Here is a 22,968-nt window from a genome sequence, read left to right on the forward strand (position 1 = left end):
TGATTTGAACTAAATTAGTACAATGTCTTGATTTGAACTAAATTTGTACAATGTCTTGATTTGAACTAAACTATTTTAAACGAGAGGAATAACTGATTGGAAGTTATTAAAATGATGTTTAGAAATTCTGAAACTATCAAAGAGGATGATTTAAAAGAAGATTCAGAAAAGATGGATCAAGATGGAAGTTTCAACCTTGAAAGCTACCCTGTGAATATTCTGAGACAGAAATCAAACTGTACAGATGTATTTGATATTCTATGCTAAAAGTGTGTATGTATGTACATATGCCAAACACATTTCTCTGGGGAAAAATGCAACAAGGAAAGAATAAATTTTTCAAAATATATTACAGATTTAAAGTTTATCAGGACAGAAATTATATCCAATCAGTTTTCACAGGTCAAAGTAATATGGTTCCTATATGGTTTACTGGTGAGCAGTTTTATGAAGTCAGGAAACCTTTCTTGGCACTCCTGTGATTTCTTGGAACTCTATATCATTTCATATTGCTTACATGTAAAGAATGTAAAACTCTTCCTCTTTTTAACCTTATGGGTAACCGATAGGATGTACAACACTTGTGAGGATAACAAAGAAAGCCTGAATAATAGTTTTTTCTTTTGAAATGATGGAGGAATCTCTTCTTTTGGACATAATCCTTGAAAACCTGCTCCAAGCAATTTCCAAATAATGTTCCACCAGAAAATGGTAACAAAAACAGCTGATGTTTCATACCTATGTCTAAAGGCCAATTACGTATCCAGATGGCTCTCCTGGCTACTGTGAGGCATGCTATGGTCTTAACAGTGAGTCGAGGAGAATCTTCAGCTGCATCATGGATAAAATTTGCTGCAGTTCTAGACAGAACATATGTTCTTGACTTGCTAGAAGAAGTACTCAAGGTCTTTTCTCCTCTCATTTGTTCTTTTTCAAGCCAAGCTAATAAAGCTTTAGAAGCATAAGCAGAACATAGGGAGACTCTAAGTTGGGCTGAAACTAAACTGAATGATATCTTGACTGCAGTTTCAACCTCTCAATTGACTCATTAGGAACAGGGCCATTAACACAAGAGAGGCATGATCTGGCATTCCCCTTGACCACTAAAGTATCTATCTTGGGTAAGGTTCCCTATAAGGCTGTTTTTTTCCAGTGGAAGAGGATACAGCTTATGCAGAATTGCTGGAACTATGTGTTTTACATTAGGGTTGCTCCATAGTCTACAAATTAATTTTTGGATTGTTGAATGAACTGGAAGGGATTTATCTCTCTTTTCTTCTGAAGACTGTTCAGATTTGTGGAACTTTGACTCCCAAAATCTTCTGGAATACAGCCTGAAGAAGTAATTTTGGTTCCCCAGTTTAAATGTATGTATAGGCTCACTATCCTATATCTAATGAGGAAACAAAGGATTTCACCATTCTGTGGAAGTGACTCATCTTTTAAAGTCCAATGAAGCTTAGATTTCTTTGTAGATTTCCTGTCCTTTTTTTCGTAGAAGCTATGAGCTCTCTTTCCAAAACATCTTCACAGCTTCCAGGATATCACTGGATAGTTTTGGACTGGATGTCTCAGCTGCTTCCAGGGGTGTCAAAGCAATTGTAAGTAACTTGTAACTCCCCAGGAAACCGGCACCCCGGAGAAAGACCTTAGCAGGGGTCTTAGTAGATGGGGAGATTAGCTCGTTCCCTTGCAGAGCAAAACTTCAAAATGGCAGTAATCTCAGGTGCTACAACAGAATTTATTTGTGAACTTTTGTCAGATTTGGAATAATTTGTAGTAACAGAAAGAGAAGAAGGTCTTACCTTCTTCATTTGGAATTTATGGTTGTTGTCAGAATATGAACTGATGTCTAGAGTGTTATTGAATGACTGTAGAAAGGATGGTCTCATGCTGATGGTCTCATGCTGATTGAATGACTGTAGAAAGGATGGTCTCATGCTCTTTTTTGAAACAGGGAGTACTTTCCTACCTGAGAATCTGACCCTTCATCCAGTTCTGTTGCTGTGAAGTGTAATATCTAGAATTACCTTCAGATTGTCATTTGGTTGATATATTTTCCTCTGACAAAGCAAAGGGGAGATGGAATCAACATTTGAATGTTCTGAAGAGTGCCTGACTCTCCTAAGGAAGGTCTCTGAGTTTGTGCTGAAGGATTGATCTCCTGTCCTTCTAGATAAGCTGGATCTGTCAGACCAAACAGACTCTGATTTGGTAAAGACAGGGTCTGCTTCAGGAACTTTGGAGACTTCACTACATTCTCTTTTTCTTCCTTTGTCCATTTCTTTATTGTCCACCGAGACATGGACCTGAAGTGATGGGAAAAAAGTTCAAGATACATTCTTGAAGAAAACCAAAGTTCTCCTCAAAAATGCACTGTATTGTATCATAGGGCTGCCTGAGGCAGCATGAACCAATTGACCTGACTGTAGCAATGCTGAGATCTACAAAGGGTATAATTATTTGTGTTGTATTGGTTAAAGGGCGGTTCAGAATTTAGCAGCATTTTCGACGTTGCTCAGATCTGTGGCTGGCATCTTCAGAGGATCCTCTGAAGATGCCAGCCACAGATGCAGGCGAAACGTCAGGAGAGAATGCTGCTAGAACACGGCCATACAGCCCGGAAACCACACAGCACCCAAGTGATTCCGGCCGTGAAAGCCTTCGACAATACATTGGTATAAATTCATCTTCCATGATTTGATTATTTGTCTGCATCTGCCTGTCTCTAGAGAGAAAAGAGGTAAGTCTTATTACTGATGAACTCCAAAAGGACATTTTAACAAAATGAACTGGATGATGGATAAATTTACTATCTTCTCAAGCCACAATGTTCAGGTTCATGCAATTAAGTACACAAACCAAATGAGCAATGCAATAACGGTTTTATGAATTAACATGCTAGTCATTTCAAAATATATGCTCAAATCCTAGCTTAGGATTCACATGAGTATAGATTTGACAATCGCATCTAGAACTGAACTGTCCATAACACTGGAACTGAAACATCCATAACACTGGCATAATTCTCCATGAAATGAAGTAGTCCACAGATAAAAAGTCATTAGAAGTACAAGTTATTATTTTAACAGTATCTTTGTGAACTATTCTGCAGATTGATCTAGAAACTGTTATTTACCCATAACTTTTATAATTACTAACATTTAACTATGAACACTGTTAACAGAAAAACAAATCACCTTATAATGATTTGTATTGAACTAAGCACAAAAAAGTACAGGAACTACTTTTTGGGATTCATTATTAAATCACAGTCAGATGAATGTGACTGCAATATCTATGGATAAAAAAGACTACAAAAATATACTAAATGCATTGTTTTTTTAAAAAAACATTCCAAGCACTACTGTAACTCACAAATGAGAAGGAAAATAAGATTTTAAACAGTACCACAATATATACAGACATATGATACAATATGAACATCAAAACATGAAGCCAGAATAATCTAAGAAAATAATATTTTCTTGTTTAAACCTGATAGGTTGAATCAAAACAGTAAAGCCCATGAAAAAATATTGTCACTCTTATAAATTTATGAGTTTGAAAGCAGGACTTTGTGATTCAAGGCAATTTCTTAATAATGATGAACTGGTTTTGAAGACAGACAAGAACAAACTGCAGTTACTATGAGACTTCCTTCTGCTTCTCATCCTCTGAATTATATTGAAGTGTTGTGCTCATCCTTTGTATGCTGCTTAATGCTTAAAAAAACCCCTACCCACAAATGAATTCCTTATAAATTGTCTACAACTGGTCTGGACATTACCAAAATGAAGTATACTTTCACTACTAAGCCTGGATTTAAGTCAGTACATTTATATACCCTGCTTTATTCCTGCCTTTAAAGGAATAAAGAGCAAATTATAAGAGGGAAAAATCACACATGCATAAACAAATCTGAAAAAATATCACAGTGGATATCTAAGGCAAATATACTAGAATCATGAATGAGGTAAAACCATGGATCCAAATTCTTCAAGTATCAGGATGCCAATACTGCAATTTGGATCTGCATTTTACATTTTTGATTTATTATAATGAACATTTCTTGTCTTCAAAAGTGACCCACAGAGCCCTCATAGGAACAGGTATATCAGCAAAGACAAGAGGAAAGGCTGTATAACTTCTTGTGATCATTAAAAATTTCTACAGCAATGACTTCCTATGTTTTTGTTGCACTGAGCTTTTCCTGCACCCATGACATTTTCAAATTATTCTTAGAGTCAATGAATTACTAAACAGACATGTTGATATATTTGTCTCTGAATTGAATTACAATGGCAAATGGAACCATACACCAAAATATTTGCCTTTAATGCCAGCATTCCTTACTGTTGGCTGGAAATCATGTTTAAAATCAGGATGAAGCTGTCTATTTCCCAGCATTAAATGTTTCTGAGTTTTGTGCAGCAGGTCTTAACAATGGACCCATTGTAATGTCAAATCCCAGGTGACATGACTAGTAATAATGAAGAAGCTTGCTTACCTGTATTCTCCAAGAGTTCCATCGTCTTCTTTCATAGGCTGTATTTCTGGATCGCCATGAGCATCTTCCTTTTCTTTCACTTGAAGAACCAAAATTGTTGTTTTAAAAAGGGACTGGGATGATATAATTAAGAATAATAATTACATACACTTGTGTGATGATAGATTCTGATTGGCCCTACTGCCAGTACCAACTAGGATAGCTAGACATCTGCTTGTTGGCTCACATATTGTTTGCCAGTCTTAAACAGTACACCATTCTTTAAAACTTGCTTTTTTGGCATGTTGCTTCAACTGTTCCTTCTTAACCACACAGTACAATCCAATCGGCTTAGTGCACAGGAGTTCTTACCCAGAATGATAGAGTTCTACTTCCCTGCCCCTGCACCCATTCTTTATGCCCTGCTGGTCTGTTCTGCTTGCAATTGTTTAAATACACAGTTAAATAAGCCACAAATCATATAAATCAGCCATAGTGATATTTTCAAAATATCCTAATGTTCAGTGCTTAAATAGGCCTTAGCACACTAATAGATCAACAGTGCTTTTGTGCACATGAAGGTTTGCAAAATCCTGTCACAAGAACATTCAGCAAGCATTTGAGAAATTTGCTGCTGAACTGAAAAAGACCCAATAATTGCCTCATGTCTGGTTACCACAATCAAAACATTGAACTTGTTCACTGCAAAATTAATAGCATCTTTAGCATTAAACTGACATTATAGATTGTTATGTTGTATGATTTTTATACTCCTTTACCACAACAACTAATACAACTTGATCATTAGGTGCAAGTTTTCCTTATGGAATAAGAATGGACTTCAGAATTTTTTGTTTAATATGACTGCAGGAGATGAATGCATGACTTTTGAAGATAAATGTATTGGGTCACTGATCTCAGTACAAATGTATGGCAGAAATTTCTGCTGAAAAAGATTGCATATTTTTAATTAAAGAGCCACTAATCTTTTGTTGCCTTCTTTAGTCTGCTTATTCGGATTTAAAATGCTATTTTTAAATGGTTGATCAGGGAGTATGCCATAACATCAGAGTGGGCATTTAGGCACATTTTCACATATCCATAGCAGAAAGTATGGCTGGGCTCTGGCACGGTGCCTTACTTTTTCCATTGCAGCTGTAATACCTGAATATTTTTCTCAGTCATAGTGACTAGAGGAGGCAAGTAGTGAGTATTGACAAACTTTTCCAGTGCATAGTGCCTGATGTGCCACAAGCTTTGGCTTTGTAGGCAACCACCAGGCAATTTGGGACAGAATTTAGTTTCTGTGAAGCTCTGGCCTGCAAAGAATGGTCTTTACATCTGGAACACTATGCTGTACTTCTTCAGTTCTATGGCTTGAAGGCTGAGTGCATGGCTCCTTTGAATTGTGCTTAGGAAGCCAGAGATTAAGCATGTGAATAATAAGAATTCTTTTAAGTAGGTGGGAAGAGTTGGGTGGAAGAATCAGTGCAGGTGGATCACTGCACTTAGTGAGCATGACAGTATTGGCCCAGATGCTTCCAGAGGAGGTCTCAGCTCTGTGCATTCTGCCACAGGTTATTTCCTAGAGCGTACACTGAACATTTGAGGTCCATTTTGATGGTGAGGTCTTCTAATACATCAATGTTAGACCCAGTTATCCTGGTGTCACTGTTTAGGTCTTCCCTGGTGTTTGGGTGTCATTAAGAGATGATATATTCAATGGCACTTCAGGTTTATTTCCAAGAGAAGTAGGTTGCAGTTCATTTATTCCTTTGGGAAGAAGGTTGAATTTGGTTTGCCACAAATACAGTTAATAGCATTGAGGGACAGAGTAAGGACCACTGCCATTAGACATGTGTACAGTGGGATGGGGGAGACATCCTCAATGGATGTGCTCAATATTTCCAGGCAAGCAAGGGGTTGGTGGTGCCAGGGGTGATGGCATAGGAGGCACACGGAATGGAGTGGCACAGATAGCTTAAGTCTCTTTTGAGTGTGTAACATCTTGATAGAAGGGTGCAGTATACTGATGCTAGAGGTTATAGTGAGGGTTTCCCAGAGCTTATGTCATCAGTTACAAATAAACATTATTTTTTGCTTTAATATAATTAAATTTTTAACTTACAATGAAAAATATAGTACCTGGATATTTTCCACCTTTGTTTCTTCTTATGAAACAAACAATCAGCAAAATCAAGATGAGAAGAGCAACTGCACACATAAGACCAATGAACCATCCCTGAGTTGCAATGTCAACTTGTCGACTTGCCTTCGCTAGCAAATGGAAAAGAGGAAGCATTATGCCCAAGAATCTACTATGTTAGGCACATATTTTTCACAGCAACGTTGTAAGATGCATTATTTATTTATTTTCACTTTGACTACAAATGTAGATATGTAAACAATGTGGAGCATGACACCATCCAAAGACAGATGACCTTTGATAAATTTTGGAACAAAGGTCTTAGTGCTATTGTAACTGTTTCATACCTTTTTTTTGCCTCGTTCAAATTGTGAAGATTTGCAGGTATATGTTATTCAATATTAATTTGACCTGCTTGATTTGAAAGTGACAATAACATTCTTATGATAGGTGGGGATGGTGCTTGGATCTATAGTATGTGTAAAGTTGCATAGCCAATGTATAACATCTCTTAAAATGGTGTGTGTATACTAAAAAGATAGCAGCTGATGATTAAATCAGTTCCACATATCAATAAACATGTAAGATTAAATTACCCAAATTTCTACATTACCTCATCAGCATATCAGATCATCTAATCTGTGGGTGTTGGCATCACCTACATCCATCAGACATTCTTTTACATATAGGAAAATGCTATCAGATTCACAGTGTAGATGAAACATTTGCTCCTTTCTTAGACTTCATTAGATTATTGCACTCTGCTTTTGAAAGTGCAGTTTTATAAAGGTGACAAATAAAAAGGCGGACAGAATAAAAATGTATTCATAAAAAAGTTTTGAAGAGCATTTGTTCCTTTTAAAAAACAAAATCCAGCAACCAGTTTAAAAACAGTTCACCTAGTTTAAAAAAGACAAATATATACTCCTTGGATTTTCAATTAATTTGTAAAACAATTTTCTAATATAGTTAAAGAGATTTAGTTTTCCAGACTTGCAGTTATGAAGAATTAAAAGATTAGTATCAAACAGTATAGGAAGACACACACGTAGCTTTAAATGTAGAATTTGTCACTTAAATAAAACAATCCATGCATGACACATGCCAAAATATGTGATAAATTACTTACTTAATTAGATGCACCCGAATAACCGGGGGCAGCCATTGCTGCCGGGGTGAGCAACGGAGCGAAATATGGGCATGCATGGTTTTGGCGGCATGCTGCAGAACCGGGTGCAATGATTGGCTCCCAGCCGTAAAGGCGGGAGGAGCCAGGGTATATAAGGACGCCTCGCTCAGTCCGCGCCCTTCCCGGCGGCGAGACCCAGCAAGGCGTGGCCCACCCGCCCTCCCTGTGGTTTAGGGGTTGGGGGTTGTGGTCCTTTACTGTCGCAGTCCTGGCGGGTTTGCAACGGGTTTCGCACATCTGGGGGGAAAACGAGCCTTCCGGCTGGGTCTCCCAGGCTTGTGCCCTGTGGAAGGGCTGGGGGTGGGGCGGGCAGGCTGGCAGGCCGGCAGGCCGGGCCGCTGCCTGACACCCCAGGGAGTGGGGTTGGGTCGGGCCGTCAGGCGGCCATGGGCTTAGCCGGTGCCCGACACCCCAGCAAGCACGGGAGGAGGCCGGGCTGTCAGGCGGCCATCGGCTTAGCCGGTGCCCGCCTCCTCAGCATGGGCGGGAAGGGTGAAGCCGGAGTGCTATCTCTGGGGCTTCCCTTCCCGTCAGTCCCATGGATATTGGGATGTGATGTGCGACCCATTTGCCGCCCAGCTCTAATGTACATAGTTCTGTTTTGATTGTGTTATTATATATTTAATAAACTGGGCTGCGGCCCATTCCTTTTCCAGCCTGTCGTTGTTGTGTGATTATTGAGCGAAGAAAGGTCTCACCATCTGCAGCAATGCAGTTTCAGATATTCTTTGTTACAATATATTCACATAATATGTTTCTAAATTTTTGTGCTACAAAAATTTGTTTCAAGTGAACTGCTTAGACTCTTTGGTGAATGTGGAAGCTGCTACTGCATGTGAAATCTGCCCCGCTGCATTTACTTTACATAAATTGTCCTATGAACATGGTACACAAGAATCTCTTTAAATACTACAACATCCTGTATTTTCAAAAACATGCTTGGACTATATATTTTTCTGTTTATTCCATTTTACTACCCTTTATACCTTGTCATTTAGCAAGCATTTAGATGTTGAATTATTCTGTATATTTTAACTAGACCTGAGTTCAATAGTACCTTAAACAAGATTTTCGGCATCAAGAATTAAAAAAACCCTTCAAAGGAGGTGCTATTGGACTGTTCTACTGCAGACCAACACAGCTGCCCTCTGATGCTATCTCTATATATTTTAGACACTTTGTGATAGGCAGAAAAGAGTGGCATGGGACCTACCCCAACCGCCATTGCTGTCCTGCAGAGGCAGGAGGCTGGTCTGTCCTCCTGTACCAGCAGCCGGGCTCCATGTTGGCTGGCTGTGTTACTGGGCCAGCATAGGCATGAGGAGTCAGCATGATGGTCAAGGCCAGGAAGTGCATGGAGCCAGCGTGGTATAATGGTTAAGAGCAGGTGCACTCTAATTTGGAGAACCAGGTTTGATTCCCCACTTTGCCACTTGAGCTGTGGAGGCTTATCTGGTGAACCAGATTAACTTGTGCACTCCAAGCTGGGTGACCTTGGGCTAGTCACAGTTCTTCGGAGCTCTCTCAGCCCCACCCACCTCACAGGGTGTTCGTTGTGGGGGTGGAAGGGAAAGAAGATTGTAAGTCCCTTTGAGTCTCCTTACAGGAGAGAAATAGGGGATATCAATCCAAACTCTTCTTCTTCTTCTATAACTGCACAAGGCATTCCCAGCTTTCTCTGGCTTCCACATCAATAGTCTTCCTGCCCACCTGCCCATCATTGCATGGTTTGGGTTGAGTTTTTAATTCTGTATTTGGTATTGTCTTTGTTAGGATGTTCATTTCTTCTTGTCACAGCTCGGAGTATTGTGCATGGGGATGGATCCTTTTGGGGAGACGCTGAGCCTGCATACCTGCCTCCCCATTACGGGGGGGGGGGCGCTCAGGGGCCTTGGGGGTACGGTCAGCCTTGATGCTAAACATTTTTATATAAGACATAGCATTTGGTTAAGTCCTGACCACTTACATTAATTTTATCTATCAACATTCAATGTATTGTCGAAGGCTTTCACGGCCGGAATCACTGGGGTGCTGTCTGGTTTCCGGGCTGTATGGCCGTGTTCTAGCAGCATTCCCTCCTGACGTTTCGCCTGCATCTGTGGCTGATCCTCTGAAGATGCCAGCCACAGATGCAGGCGAAACATCAGGAGGGAATGCTGCTAGAACACGGCCATACAGCCTGGAAACCAGACAGCACCCCACTATCAACATTCAGTTAAGGGTGAGTCCAGTGGAATAATGTTTTAAGAGATTGTCTCTAATAGAAATGCTATGATAACTTTCTAAGGCTGTTCTGGCGCCCACTCTCTTGCAGAGATGAGGGAAGAAGGTACACAGTTTGCTGCATAAACTTAGTCCTTTTATTGTCCTACACAACAGTGTTGGCTCTACCTATTCCATATGTCAGCAACTGTACCAATGAAATTCAAGGAGACATTTTAGAACAGAAATTACAACTGCAGCAGTATAGAATAGTCCAGGAGGACATCTCTATAATAGAACTAGATTAGAGTCCACTGCAATGTCTACAGTAGGTATCACTTGCTTTTATGCCATTGTCTTACCTTGTAATCTATTTTTATACTCTGTAGCAAACACCCTGCTCTAGATAGTTTGTTGTTTGCATTGTATATGTAGGTTTCATTGGCCTCCATGCCCCTGCTATCAATAGCTGCCTTATTCATCACACCCTTTTTGTCCTATTTGGGTTTGCAGAGCTTCAGAATTGGAAAGTGGAGGGGATTTGCAGCACCTTTTTGTTCTTCCTCTGTACTGGGTCTATCTTGCACAAGAGGAGGAAGAACCTAGTCAACTTTCCCACTGGCCTGCTTCTAAACTCCTTATGAAACTAGTGCAATCTGCTGCACATGCTCAGTCAATTCTCCTGAAGTCTTGCTAGAATTAGCAGTCTTGTGGGACCTCAGGTGAATTTAGGGCAGTGTTTGAAGCTTCTGTCCTCCTCCCATTGCCCTGGCCAGGCATAACTATCAGCAGCTGTTGACAATAATTGAAGCCCATACTGCATTACTTTTGGTGCAGCATTCCTCCTCCTTTCTGCTGTTGTCCTGGCTGGCTTGGAAGCTGGTGGGTGTGGCTGAGTCGGGGCCTTGAAAGGGCAATACTGTGTTGCTACATTTCTTCTTGTTGCCATTATCCTGGTGGGCTCCCTTGTTGCTGGCACCATGATTTCCAAATGAGCGTCCTATGACTCATGGATAAGTCTAAGGGCAACTCTAGCAATCAGAGTGAGCCTGCTCCCAGACACTCTACTTCTGTAATCCTAGTCCTATTGCATTGTTCACTAGGTGTCTTACGCTTATAATAGAAAGCTGTTCATATTATTTTCTGATTCAGTCATTCCAGTCCTACTGCATTGTTCATGCAAAGGTCTTAATGATTCTGGGGACCTGGTAAAAGCCCAAGATGAGGCTTCAGAAATACAGTTTCCCCAGAGGCCACTCCCCAAACCAGGCTTCATAGGTTCAAAGCAGTACCTGCACACCATGCAGGATCCGTGGGTGGGCCTGTCAGTAGCCACACAGTTTAAAGCTGGACCCAGCCAGACCGAGCCCAATGTTAAGCTGTGTGCCCCACCTCCAAACTCCATGTGGAGCTTGGCCTGGCAGGGTACGGTGTTCAGCTGTCAACTGTCAGTGTGAAAGATCTTGTGCTGCTCTTAATCCATTATATTTCCTACCTGTGGTTTGAATCCAGACATTATGTTTTCCCAGTAATTAGGAAGATCATGAATAGTCCCTGGAAAGCTTTCCCATGTGTTGGTACAGAAACCTCTTTAAAATGAGCATTTAGCAAGCTACATTTGCATTGAATCTTATCCCAAAGGCAATACAAACAATACACACACACAAGAAGGAAACATGTAAATACTTGTGGGGAGAAATCTCATTTACTACTACTTCCTCTTTCCCTTCCCTGAATGCTCCTAAAACCTTTCCCCTTTTCCAGCTCCCTTTTTCCTTTCCACTCACCAGCCAACCTATCTTTATCAGCCTCCTGCCTTAAGGTTTCCCTCCCCTGGTAACTTCTTACTGGGAAAACTACATTGCACCAGCTGCCAGGCCAGGACCAATTGTGTGATGCTGGTTACCAGGCCAGGCTGAACCCAGCTGCATAATGGGGAATCCAAACACATGTAAAGGGGAAAAACCCCAATCTGACAAACAAGCTAGAAACCAGCAAAGTTAGGAACCAAGAAGAAAATAAAATAAATTATATAACGAACATTTATTACATACTCTATAGAATTAAAAACTAAATGAAAAAAGATCATATAGATAGATGCAGGGGTGTATTCAGAGGAGCGATCCAACCAGTTCTCACCACTTCTCTAGAAGTGGATACTAATTTTTTCTGAGTGCCGAGAAGGGGTTACTAAAGCAACCTCCCTGCCCAATAGGGACTGGAGGTGCATGTGTGTAGCGGCACCACTGTTTGAATCCCACCACCCTTGGAACCTGTTATTAAAATTTGTGGATCCCACCACTGGGTGTATCTACTAAATATGGTGCCCAGTGTTAAGCTGGATGCTCTCTCCCCTCCACATGGAGTGGGGGGGGGTGCAGTTCAAGGCTGGGCATGGCTGGCCCCAGTTTTAAACTGTGGGATTTACTTCTGAATCCTGCAGTTTAAAGCTAGATGTAGCCAGGCCAAGTCCAGTCTTGAATTGTGGCCTCCACCCTGGCCAGGTCCAGTTTTATATTGCTGGCTCCACTTTGAAGCTCCACAGTATAAAGCTGGACTCAGACTGACTAAGACTGCAGTTCAAGGCTGGCTTCTGCCTGGCTGATCCAGGTTTAAACTGTAGGCTTTGAGACAGAGCCTGTGGATTAAAGCTAAACTCAGATGAGTCCAGGCTTGAACTGCGCACCCACCTAAACGCTTTGTGGAGCTTGTAGGTAGGGTGCACAATTGAACACAGGGCCCAGGTCCACCCTTGAACTACTCCCTCACTCCCGAACATTATGTGGAGTTCAGGGGTGAGGTACACAGTTAAACAGTTGACTCTAGCCCAGTCTTGAACTGCTGGCACAGTTCAACAGTGGAGGACAGGCTCTTGGGAGGGGGGGGGCTGTGGCACTCTCCTCAAGCAGCACCTAGGGCATGAGCCCTGGCTTGCCCCATCTTAGATATGCTGTGCACATAGCCCATTACCCAAGGACCTAATCCAAGGAATTGTTTTTCCTCAGAGATAAAACTATTGCACATATGTACAATCCTAACAATGTCAAAGAATTCTTCTTCCAGCTAGGCAAGTTATCTGTGAAACTAAAATATATTAAAGTTCCCAATCAATTTCTCAAACAGTTATATAGACACTGAGGAGCCCACATCCATTCAATGTGGTACCACCAAACCACCATATGAAATACAGTGCCGCTTATGATATACATCTTAAATCATTCTGTTACACTAAGAAGCCCTCTATTGTTCAAGGTAGTATTTAAAGACCACCATTATTTCCCAGACTGAAATAAAAATCACAATCTGTGTTCTTATGTAAACCAAAGCTGTTTCTTAGATTTTTAAAATATGCTGCTTAGCGGATAGCTTCAATTTTTGGTGTTCTTCCTAGTCCATGTTCTGTTTCTGGGACAAGACAAAACCTGGCAACATTCTAATTTGAAAAGAGTATCTTGGAATATTTTCAGTAACTTAGAAGTAGTTTTCATTAAATAAAAGGACTAAAAAAATACTCGAATCATATTATTTTAAAGCACTAAGCAATCGTTGTTTGGAGAACTGCAACCTATTTAGTATTTAAAAGTAACTCATAAAATCTGGTCTAACTTTTAAAAAGAGGTCAATTTGAGGCCATTTACTATTATAATATTTTGCAATGTATTCGTGGTCTTGAGAAAAATTCCGTGAAGTATCTGCTTACAGCCTGGCACGCCATATTTAGCATAAGAGGTTCATGAACTGGAGTCTCATACTCCCAACAACACTGGCATATGTCTCAGAAGTACATTTCAGATCCTTGGATAAACTGATTGAATGGAACACACAAGAAAAAAAGAACATAATATGAAATTGATGCCACATATATTCAATATCATCCAAACTTAATTACCACAGAATTAGTAGACTATTTAAGAAGCAGCTGTAAACACAAAAATATATGAAGTACAACTAAGAAAACATTCTTGCCAAAGGGAATTTTGCAGGCACTCTAGATAAACACATGTGATTGAGACACATGTATATAGCTGAATTCACATGTGCTACTTGAAACATTCTTCATCCATTCTCCTGCTACCAGGCTGTGTGTGTGAAAAGAAAAACACACAAAGCTTTAAAGTCAGTGTCTGAATTGACTGATGATTACAGAAGGAAGTTAATTTAAAATTGTATTTCAACCATTCTCTGTTTCCAGTGCATCTGTGATTATGTTTTATTAACTGTGCTGCACATTTTAAAAGTGAAACCACCTAAAATTTTATTTCAGTCACTTGATTCCTTTGGCAGACATTCTACATTCTACAAAATCATGGAAGGTAATGAAAGAACATAATGCCATGCAAGTGTATGTCTTCCTATTTCAATGTTACTTTGTAAATTCCATAGCTTTTTATAAACTTCTGCTGTGAAGCACTATATTTCAACTATATCTGTAGAAACTTATACTGCCAATCAGAGAAATAATAATGATCTTATCAGCAAAGGGAAAACTGTGTGTATTAAAGGAAAGTTTAAAACAGTTTCTATGGTTCTTTCTCATCACAGAATGCAGAAAAGAAGAAAAAGAAGAAAAATAGAATGAAAGGTTTCCATTGTGACTGGAAAAAAAGCACATCTAAGAAAATTGAATTAATACTGAAGCTGTAAGAAACCAGTGAGAAACATTAATGTTAGTCCTCAAATATAATTGCTCTAAAACAGTTTCTCATTCAGCATGATTAAATAAACACTGGCTTAATTAAGACATTATCCAAAATCATAGTTAAGGATGTTTAAACATGGTCTGGCATAGCCAGAATGTAAAAGCTGTGGATTATGAACAACTAGCAAGCCATGGGTTATGATCAGATTTAAAGATAGTATGCAAACCATGGTTTGTGCTAACTACAGTTTAGAATTATATCTGAAATTCCAACCTCTTGTGGTACCATTTTTCCTTTTTCATAGGCCACTATTCTCAGGGACTGGAGTATCAAGTAGACAGAAAATGAAAAGATACATGACTGTGGATTGCCTGATTGGATAACAAACTATTATAGCACAAATTATAACAAACTATTATAGCACAAATTATGGTTTGGTAGGATGTCTGAATTGTATCAATATATGCAAGCATTGAAAAGGTTCCAACAATGGGCAATTGGGGTGTACTAAAACACATGGCAAAGTAACAAAAAGAACTGAAACAAGAATGTATTCATGGAAAATACATGCGAGGGTTGCTATAAGACAGACAGTTTATCTGTACTTTAGAAAGAAAAAATGAATGTTTAAGTACAATGCTATATTTGTAGTTTCAGCACTTAACATATCACAATTCTGAATGCAAGGCAGAATTGGTATGATGTGCCTCACCTGGACCTGTCTCAAATACAGCCTCTGAACTGCTAACACCAGAAAGAGCAACCCGGACTTTATATGATGTTCCTGGTGTTAATCCCTTTAACACAAAGAAGCTTCGGGAACCATTTACATTTTCTTTTTTCAATTCTTCTTTGCCTACAAAATGTTTAGGAACACAACACATTGCACATTTAAATCCACTGTCTCAAACTCATTTAACATAAGCTAAATCTTGCCTGGCCTTCTCAAATATTTTGCATGTATTTCCTAATATGAACATCTAGGTAAACTGCAATCTCCAAAAGTTCTTTCCTATTTATTTATTGCTGTAAACTTTTTTGCATCAAGGTAACTAAGATGAGATTTAACAGAAAGAAACTGTATGTACTTCAACAGATTGGATTATAATCTTTATTTTATTTTCTTGATAACCAGGTTTTCAGTTTTAAAGGTGGAGAAAAATAAATTCTGTACTCAGGTTTCCTTTTGAAATTTTCTCATCATTTACACTACTAATTAAAAGAAATTTCTACTATATGTTAAGCCATAAGGTAAGGAATTCTTAAATTATAAAAAATTAATTGAAATGTAACTGAACCTAACTGTTCAAACCAGACCAGATTTTCTAGCAAGATTGAATGTACTGCCTTATATAAATTAGCTGTATACACATTTCCCCAACTAAATAGGCTTTCTCGCACACTGCATGATGATATATTTCCTGTGCAAAACATCTTCATGAAAGGTTCTTCTCTAATAGCTGGGGACACATGCATCTTTCTCAAATTCTGTTGTTTGGGAGAGGGAAGATGAGATGCATTTAATGACTCCTGCTTCCTCAGCAAATTGGCAGGATTTGAAAGACTCTGGTACATGTGATTCAGTTGGCTCCTTGGATACAGTCCTATGGATGGGTGAACTTGATCTTAGCCAAAAGGCCAAGAAGTAGCAGGTGTGCTTGAAGCTTCTGGATATATAAGCTTGAAGCTTTAATATGTGTTATCACAGTAAATCCAGACAATACAAGCAAACAGCTCTATAGTGTTTGTTTGAGTATTAAGCAATTAATAATTTAAATTAGAATTACAGGGATGGTTATTTAAATGTAACTCATATCAAAGTAATTTTTAAAAGTCAAATTAGTTTTTTAAAAGTTAGGTCAATATCAGACCATTTCCTCAAATTAAATGTTTTTAAATGCATTAATAATATTGATAAGAATTCAATGAAATATCTTCTTACTGCGGGCCACACCATATTCAATATAAATGTTTTCATGATCTGGACCCTCATACTCCCAACTGATATTGGCATAGGTCTCAGCAGCTGCTGCAGTAACATTTCTGATCCTTGGATTAACTGGTGGCACTGAATATACAAGAAAAAAAGAGCAAAATATGAAATTGTGTCTTTATGCTTAACCTTCCCCCCGCCCACAATTTTAACTATTCTAGTAATCTGAATCTTACAACATGCAATAATATTATTGTTTTCATCATGGGAAATTAGTGAGCACAGGATTAACAGGCATTGCAATAGAAGTATGTGGACAAGTACTGCCATGAATCCTATCCAGTCCTTACAGTAGAACTTATAAACAGGTATAAGGTAGCCTGTGCACTTATGAAATGTACTACTCATTAAAAAGGCAATGCCCTGATATTCTGTTGTTTATAGAAAATAGCAAACATCGTGGCAAATATATGACTTCCTGTTCTTATGCTGTTTTACGATTTCCACAATTTCTTTTTGGTAGAAGACTGCTTTTCAAATGTTTTCATGGTGCTTTAGATTGACAAAGAGTAATACCCTTATAAAATGTTGGGTGGGCAGGATGCATTATACGGGAGGTTTCAAACTGGTTCTCTGAATATCCTTCATCAGAGAAAGCAGGAAAAAAGAAAATAAACAGTAAAAATATTTTGCACAGTAAAAATATTTCAAATTACTCAATGTCATCTTGTAAAATGCAACAATACATGCATAAATGTATATTCATAATGATCATTTTTTAAGAAAAAACATTTTTACTAGACAAAAAGGTGAACAAGTTAAATGAAAAGAGAAATGAGTTTCTAACAGCCCATCAAAGCTATCCTGAAATGATAATTACCCATAATTCTACACACACTTTTAATACTGGGAGGGATCTTCCAAGTACACCTGCTGTTCAACCTCTGTTCTCTTTAGTAGTATTCCTAAAGAGTTTTCATACATACTCTAGTGGCGCAAACTTGTAAGCAAACTATTGCATATAGCATTATTCTGAGACTGAATGCCCTCAGAGACCAAATAGATAAGCATCCTTAGCTGTGGGATGCTGAAGAGAGTTCAACTGTCTGACTGATGTACCATCTGCCTAATGCACTGGCCGATACCCTGCCAAGCCTGTGGAAGGGTGTGGCTAGCTGGGTGTGGAAGTTCCCCAGACTTCAATGTCCATGTAGATGCTGCTGCCCCATGTGGACGATGGACCTCATGTGGCAGGATTAGGGCAGGCTACATTGGACAGGTAGGATTAAACAGAAAGCACCCTGAGACATCAGTTTAATGGAGTGCCTCTCTGGAATAAGCCATCATGTGCCATGAAGTTGTGTGCACTGTGAAGGTGTGCCCTTGGTGATGAATGTCATCTTTTGAACCTGGCACATCAGGGGACATGGATGAAGCTGGATACTTCTCTGCACATAGATTCCTTTTTGAACTTGCCCCATCAACACTTTACCTAATACAAACGTTATAATGTATGTGATAACTCAGAAAAATAATCCATGTATGTTTCAAATAAGTGACCTAAAATGGCTCTCTGTACACATTAAAAAGGAAAACTTCAAGGAATCTTCTGCAGGATCCTTCTTGTTTGCACATATTTCATCTTCTCACACCCACACTTGCAGAGCATTATGTGCACACTGCAGAACACAGGTCTCATCTAGTTTTATTAGGCTGCTGAAGTGAAGCTGCTAGATCCTTCCTGGTTACCAGCAGAAGCTTCAAAGAGGGAAGGCTAGGGACAGTGATCTGTGTGCTTGGTGAGATGATGTCACTTCCAAGTTGATATGGAAGCACTGGCACCACTCTGGGGACACTCTAGCACTCTTCCCAAAACTTGATGGAGTGCAATGTTGGTGTTTCTGCAATGACCCAGAACTGATGTGATCACATCAGGCATGCAGATTGCTCTCCCCCTTCCACTGGCCTTCTTCCATCTGCCAACCAGCTGAGGATCACCAATTAGTCACAAGGATTGGCGGGCAATTGCCTGCCAATACTAGACAGTTGGGAAATCTATGCTGAAGATATTTTATCATATTTTCTTATTGAAAATTTATAAATATTTTGAGATATGGCAACACCACAAGGCTGCATTAAACCGTAAATTTGGGTGCCATTAAATCTGGCAAAGATAGCCAGTTCTGGACTGTGAGGACAAGCTACAGAAGAATTCTTCTGGACTCATTTGTTGCAATGAACTTTCATATCTGTTTTCTTTTTCAACAGCTTCCTAATAGATATGGGTTGATTGGATATAACTGAAAAGAGTGCCAGCATCCCATGCAAAAGATTTCATGGTTAAATGAACGGAGCTCCTCTGCCCTGACTATCTGTCATTATTTCCTGACCTGAAATCAGGCTGAACTATTGAATTAATATCTATCGCTTCATTATAGTAACCAAAAAAGGAATACATCTCCAAGTGTCAAGATAAGAAAAGGGAAAGAAAATAAGTGCATATACCATAAAACAAAAAGGGATAATACTGTATAAATTTTCCCAATAGCAATATGAAAAATTCTTGCAAATGTGCAAAATACAAAAAGGTCATAAATCCTCGTACTAACATCACCCCACTCCACTGCACTTTATGTGTCAATCATTTCTAAAATGTATGAAGAGTGTGCTTATTTATATGGTATATACTTATATGGTATATACTTATTTTATTATATGCCCTAACTTGGATAGCCAAGGCGGGCCTGAACTCTTTAGATTTCAGAAACTAAGCAGGGTTGGATTGGAGGCCATCAAGGAATATCATAGTAACTATGCAAAGGAAGGAAATGGCAAACCACCCCTTTTAGTCTCAGTCCTAAACGGCACCACACCCACACCCACACCCACAGGTTCTTCCATCTTTTACTCATTTAACTGTTTAATTACCTCTGCAAAAGTAGCTTTTTTTGGAGGAAACTGAAAATTTGGCAGAAATAATAGTAAAGCTTTCAACTACAGAAGGAAATTTTGGCAAATAGAACAAAACATTTAAACCAAAATCAGGAAGTAGTATCTAGTGAATAAAGTATTCAAGCTACTAGAACAAGTCAGTTTCCACTTGCTTTGAATGTTAATTTTAGAGAAATTGGGATCCATTCTTTAGCAGTAGAAAGATTCCTGCTGTCTGAGTCAGCACACATCTAGTGGTAGTTACAATTAACTTTGGAAAAAAACCCTACTGCTTATTACACCAATACAACATTTGTGCTCATCAAGATAGTAGAATCTGTACCTTCAAGTCACCAAAACATGAAGAATTTGCAGTGAAGTTTCAAACAGACTTACAGCATTCTTTTGGAAATTGATGGGCTTAAGAATATCATGATTTTGTTTAGGAATGCATTGTTGGTATACTGGCAAATAGTTACCATTTAGCATTACAACTGACAATCAGTCAGTCAATCTTTATTATGGTCACAGACCAGCATAAGGTAAATAAAGTAAAGGATAAAACATACTACATGGTAAAACATAGTAAAACAGTAGATATGTATCTAAAAGGAATAAAAGTAAAACTGCTGGTAAGATAAAGCTGGAAATACAAAAGATGGGAATATAAAGGAAACAGAATGAAAGCACAAATACTCAAGGGGAATAAAAACTATAAAACTATAATAGGGAAAAGACATAATAAACAGTAGCACTGGTAGTTTGAAGGCTTTAACTATCAAATCATTGAACCTATTTCATTGCACAGATCATCCTGTGGTGAACCCCAAATGCTGCTGAACAGAACTCGGCCACATTGTATGTCATGTAAGGATTAGTATCTGTGAGCAGCATGGAAATATACAATTGTTCAGTGTCGTCTTGGAATTGTTACAGCAGAGCTGAAACAAAACGATCCACATTCTTTTTTTGTAAAAGCAACAGAGGAGAAGCATGTGTTTTATTGTTTCTATGTGCCCAGGTCCACATAGTCATCCATACTCTAGCCTCCACTGTCATGAGGCCTGTTTCTAATCACAAGATAGCATTAAGAGACATTTTGGAACCTGGAAGGCTGATCTTAAGAATTTAGAATGTACCAGTTCCAGTGGCACAGAAAGAGACCTAATGGGGCACCACACAAAAATTGTGCAATTGACTTGGCTTCAAACAGGTGCTCTCACGCACCCAAGTGGGCCTAAGAAGAGTTCTTAAGCGCTGCCAAGAGTACTGCAATACCAACTGTTTAACCATAAACTACTCTAAATCCAAAGTTGCAGTTTTTTCCAACACACGCCGCCTGTTGCAATGGCCCCTTAACAACAATTTCTTGGAGCAAGTGAAGACCTTTAAATATCTAGGCCTTAATTACCATCACAAAGCTGACTGGATACATCATAGGAACAAAGGGATAGCAGTGAGTAAAATTTCCTGTAAAGCTATAATCAGATTCTTTCACAGCAAAGGCCACAGATATATCCCAGCCGCTTTAAAGATCTTCAATAATAAAATGTGCCATCAACTTCTTTATGGTTGCCCGCTGTGGATCCAAGCATGGAACATTGAAGCAGAGCGAATTCAATCCAAGTTCCTATACAAGATTTTTGGAACTCTTCGCTCTGTACCCTACGCAGCCAGCATTTGCTGGAAACTAAAACCTGGTGTCGCACTTTTAGGTTCTGGCTACGCATGTTTTTCCAATGGTCAGCCCAGTTTTACTTCCAACGTGCTCACCTATCTGTATTTAACGGATTGGTGGTCTCATATAAATACTAAATTGCAAGATCTAGCACTGTCACTGGATGATCTATTTCTCATGACTGCCAACGAAATATAGCGGCTTATAAAGCAAAGACTCTTTGAACAGGAATCTCAAAAACTGATGACACAGGCAAATAAAGTTTGTTCTCCCATCCATCTGAACATTTTGCCTCGCTTCTCCATTCCAGCTAACTATTTACATCTCCTACATGATCCCAACCTGAGACGTGCTGTTACCTTGGCCAGATGCAATGTTCTCCCCTCTACTAGACGATATAATAGAGAGTGTCATATTTCATCTATTGATAGAACTTGCAGCTGTAACCTTGGTCTCGAGGAAACTGTTCACCATGTTCTCCATCACTGTCCCCTATATGAAGCCCAACGGGAAAATTTCCTCAATCCTCTTATGGCGGGATTAGGCAACACTGCAGATGCTGCCAAAACTCTGTTCCTGCTAGACAGCAACTCTATTGCCACTCTTGAACCAACTGCCAGATTTCTGTGCGCTGTCATTATGATACGTTCTCAAATGCTTACCAATTTTAATTCAACGGTTTAATATTTTAGTTTCTTTATGCTGCATGTCTAAACAGATTTTTAAACTAATTTATTTCCATTGTATAACAGATATGCCATTAAAGGTCTCATATCATTTCATTAGTTTTTTTTTAACAGTTCAGCAGAGGAATCAGCTACCTAGGGATATGGTGAACTCTCCATCATTGGCAGTCTTCATCCATCCAGTCTTCAAGTGGATGGATGAACACTTGTCAGGGAAATTTAGACTGATCCTAAATTGAGCAGGGGTTGGGCTAGATGGCCTCTCTGGCACCAATGAATTCTATGATTCTGTGAATTGGATCATTATTACATCAGTATTGTATCATATGTTCTTTTTGTAGTGTTTGTAATTTATAAGGAAATACATTATTGTACATGTAATATGATCAATAACCTCTATGGACAAAGTAGAAAAAATGATGCAACCACCACCAGCAGCTCCCTGGATTCTGCAACAATTAATCTGATAATAAACATATTTGAGTTTATATTTTAATTAGTGTTTTACTGAATCAGACCATTATAATTAGAAATACAAGAGGTGGGTGGCAGTGGCATATGAAACTTGTTCATTCCTCACACTGGTAACAATCTCACTCTGGAAAAGGAGAATGTAGGACAAGGGGCTTGCCTATGAGAACTCCCATCAGCTGCACTGCTGCCAAATGATAGGTTGAACCACAAGGGAGGGAACCAGTGGCATAGCACCCATGGGACAGGGGGGCGCGATGCCCCAGGTGGAGCAGCAGTGGAGGCGTGGCTGGGCCGTTGAGGGGGCGTGGCAGGGGCGTTCCAGGGTTTATTTTATATTTACTCACACCTATATTATGTTGGAAAATAACACTGTTAATAGAGGAAAATAAAAAGGGCATTAAACATTACAACAAAAGGAATTTTATATAAATATATAGCATAAATCTATAAGGTAATATTAAAACACAAAAACATGCAGTTAAAATTTTTTAGAACTAAGGAAAATGACAGCAAAAGTCTACTATTAACAGCGACTGCAAATTCCTATGTTAATAATCATGCATTTGTTCATAATCGTGCACTTGTTAATATTAAGTTTCA

At 39.1% G+C, this 22,968-nt stretch overlaps 1 protein-coding gene across 1 annotated transcript in view; it reads right to left on the reverse strand.

Moving 5' to 3' along the window:
* NRCAM (neuronal cell adhesion molecule) overlaps nt 1-22,968 on the reverse strand; it is a 180,830-nt gene that overhangs the window by 15,150 nt on the left and 142,712 nt on the right. Inside the window, 9 exon segments of the mRNA XM_048501581.1 lie at nt 1,965-2,004; nt 2,007-2,060; nt 2,063-2,284; nt 2,287-2,309; nt 4,511-4,589; nt 6,635-6,766; nt 15,379-15,522; nt 16,609-16,734; nt 17,176-17,241. Coding sequence (XP_048357538.1) covers nt 1,965-2,004; nt 2,007-2,060; nt 2,063-2,284; nt 2,287-2,309; nt 4,511-4,589; nt 6,635-6,766; nt 15,379-15,522; nt 16,609-16,734; nt 17,176-17,241 — 886 coding nt within the window.

Source organism: Sphaerodactylus townsendi, linkage group LG06 (genome assembly GCF_021028975.2).
Source record: "Sphaerodactylus townsendi isolate TG3544 linkage group LG06, MPM_Stown_v2.3, whole genome shotgun sequence".
Classification (NCBI taxonomy): domain Eukaryota; kingdom Metazoa; phylum Chordata; class Lepidosauria; order Squamata; family Sphaerodactylidae; genus Sphaerodactylus; species Sphaerodactylus townsendi.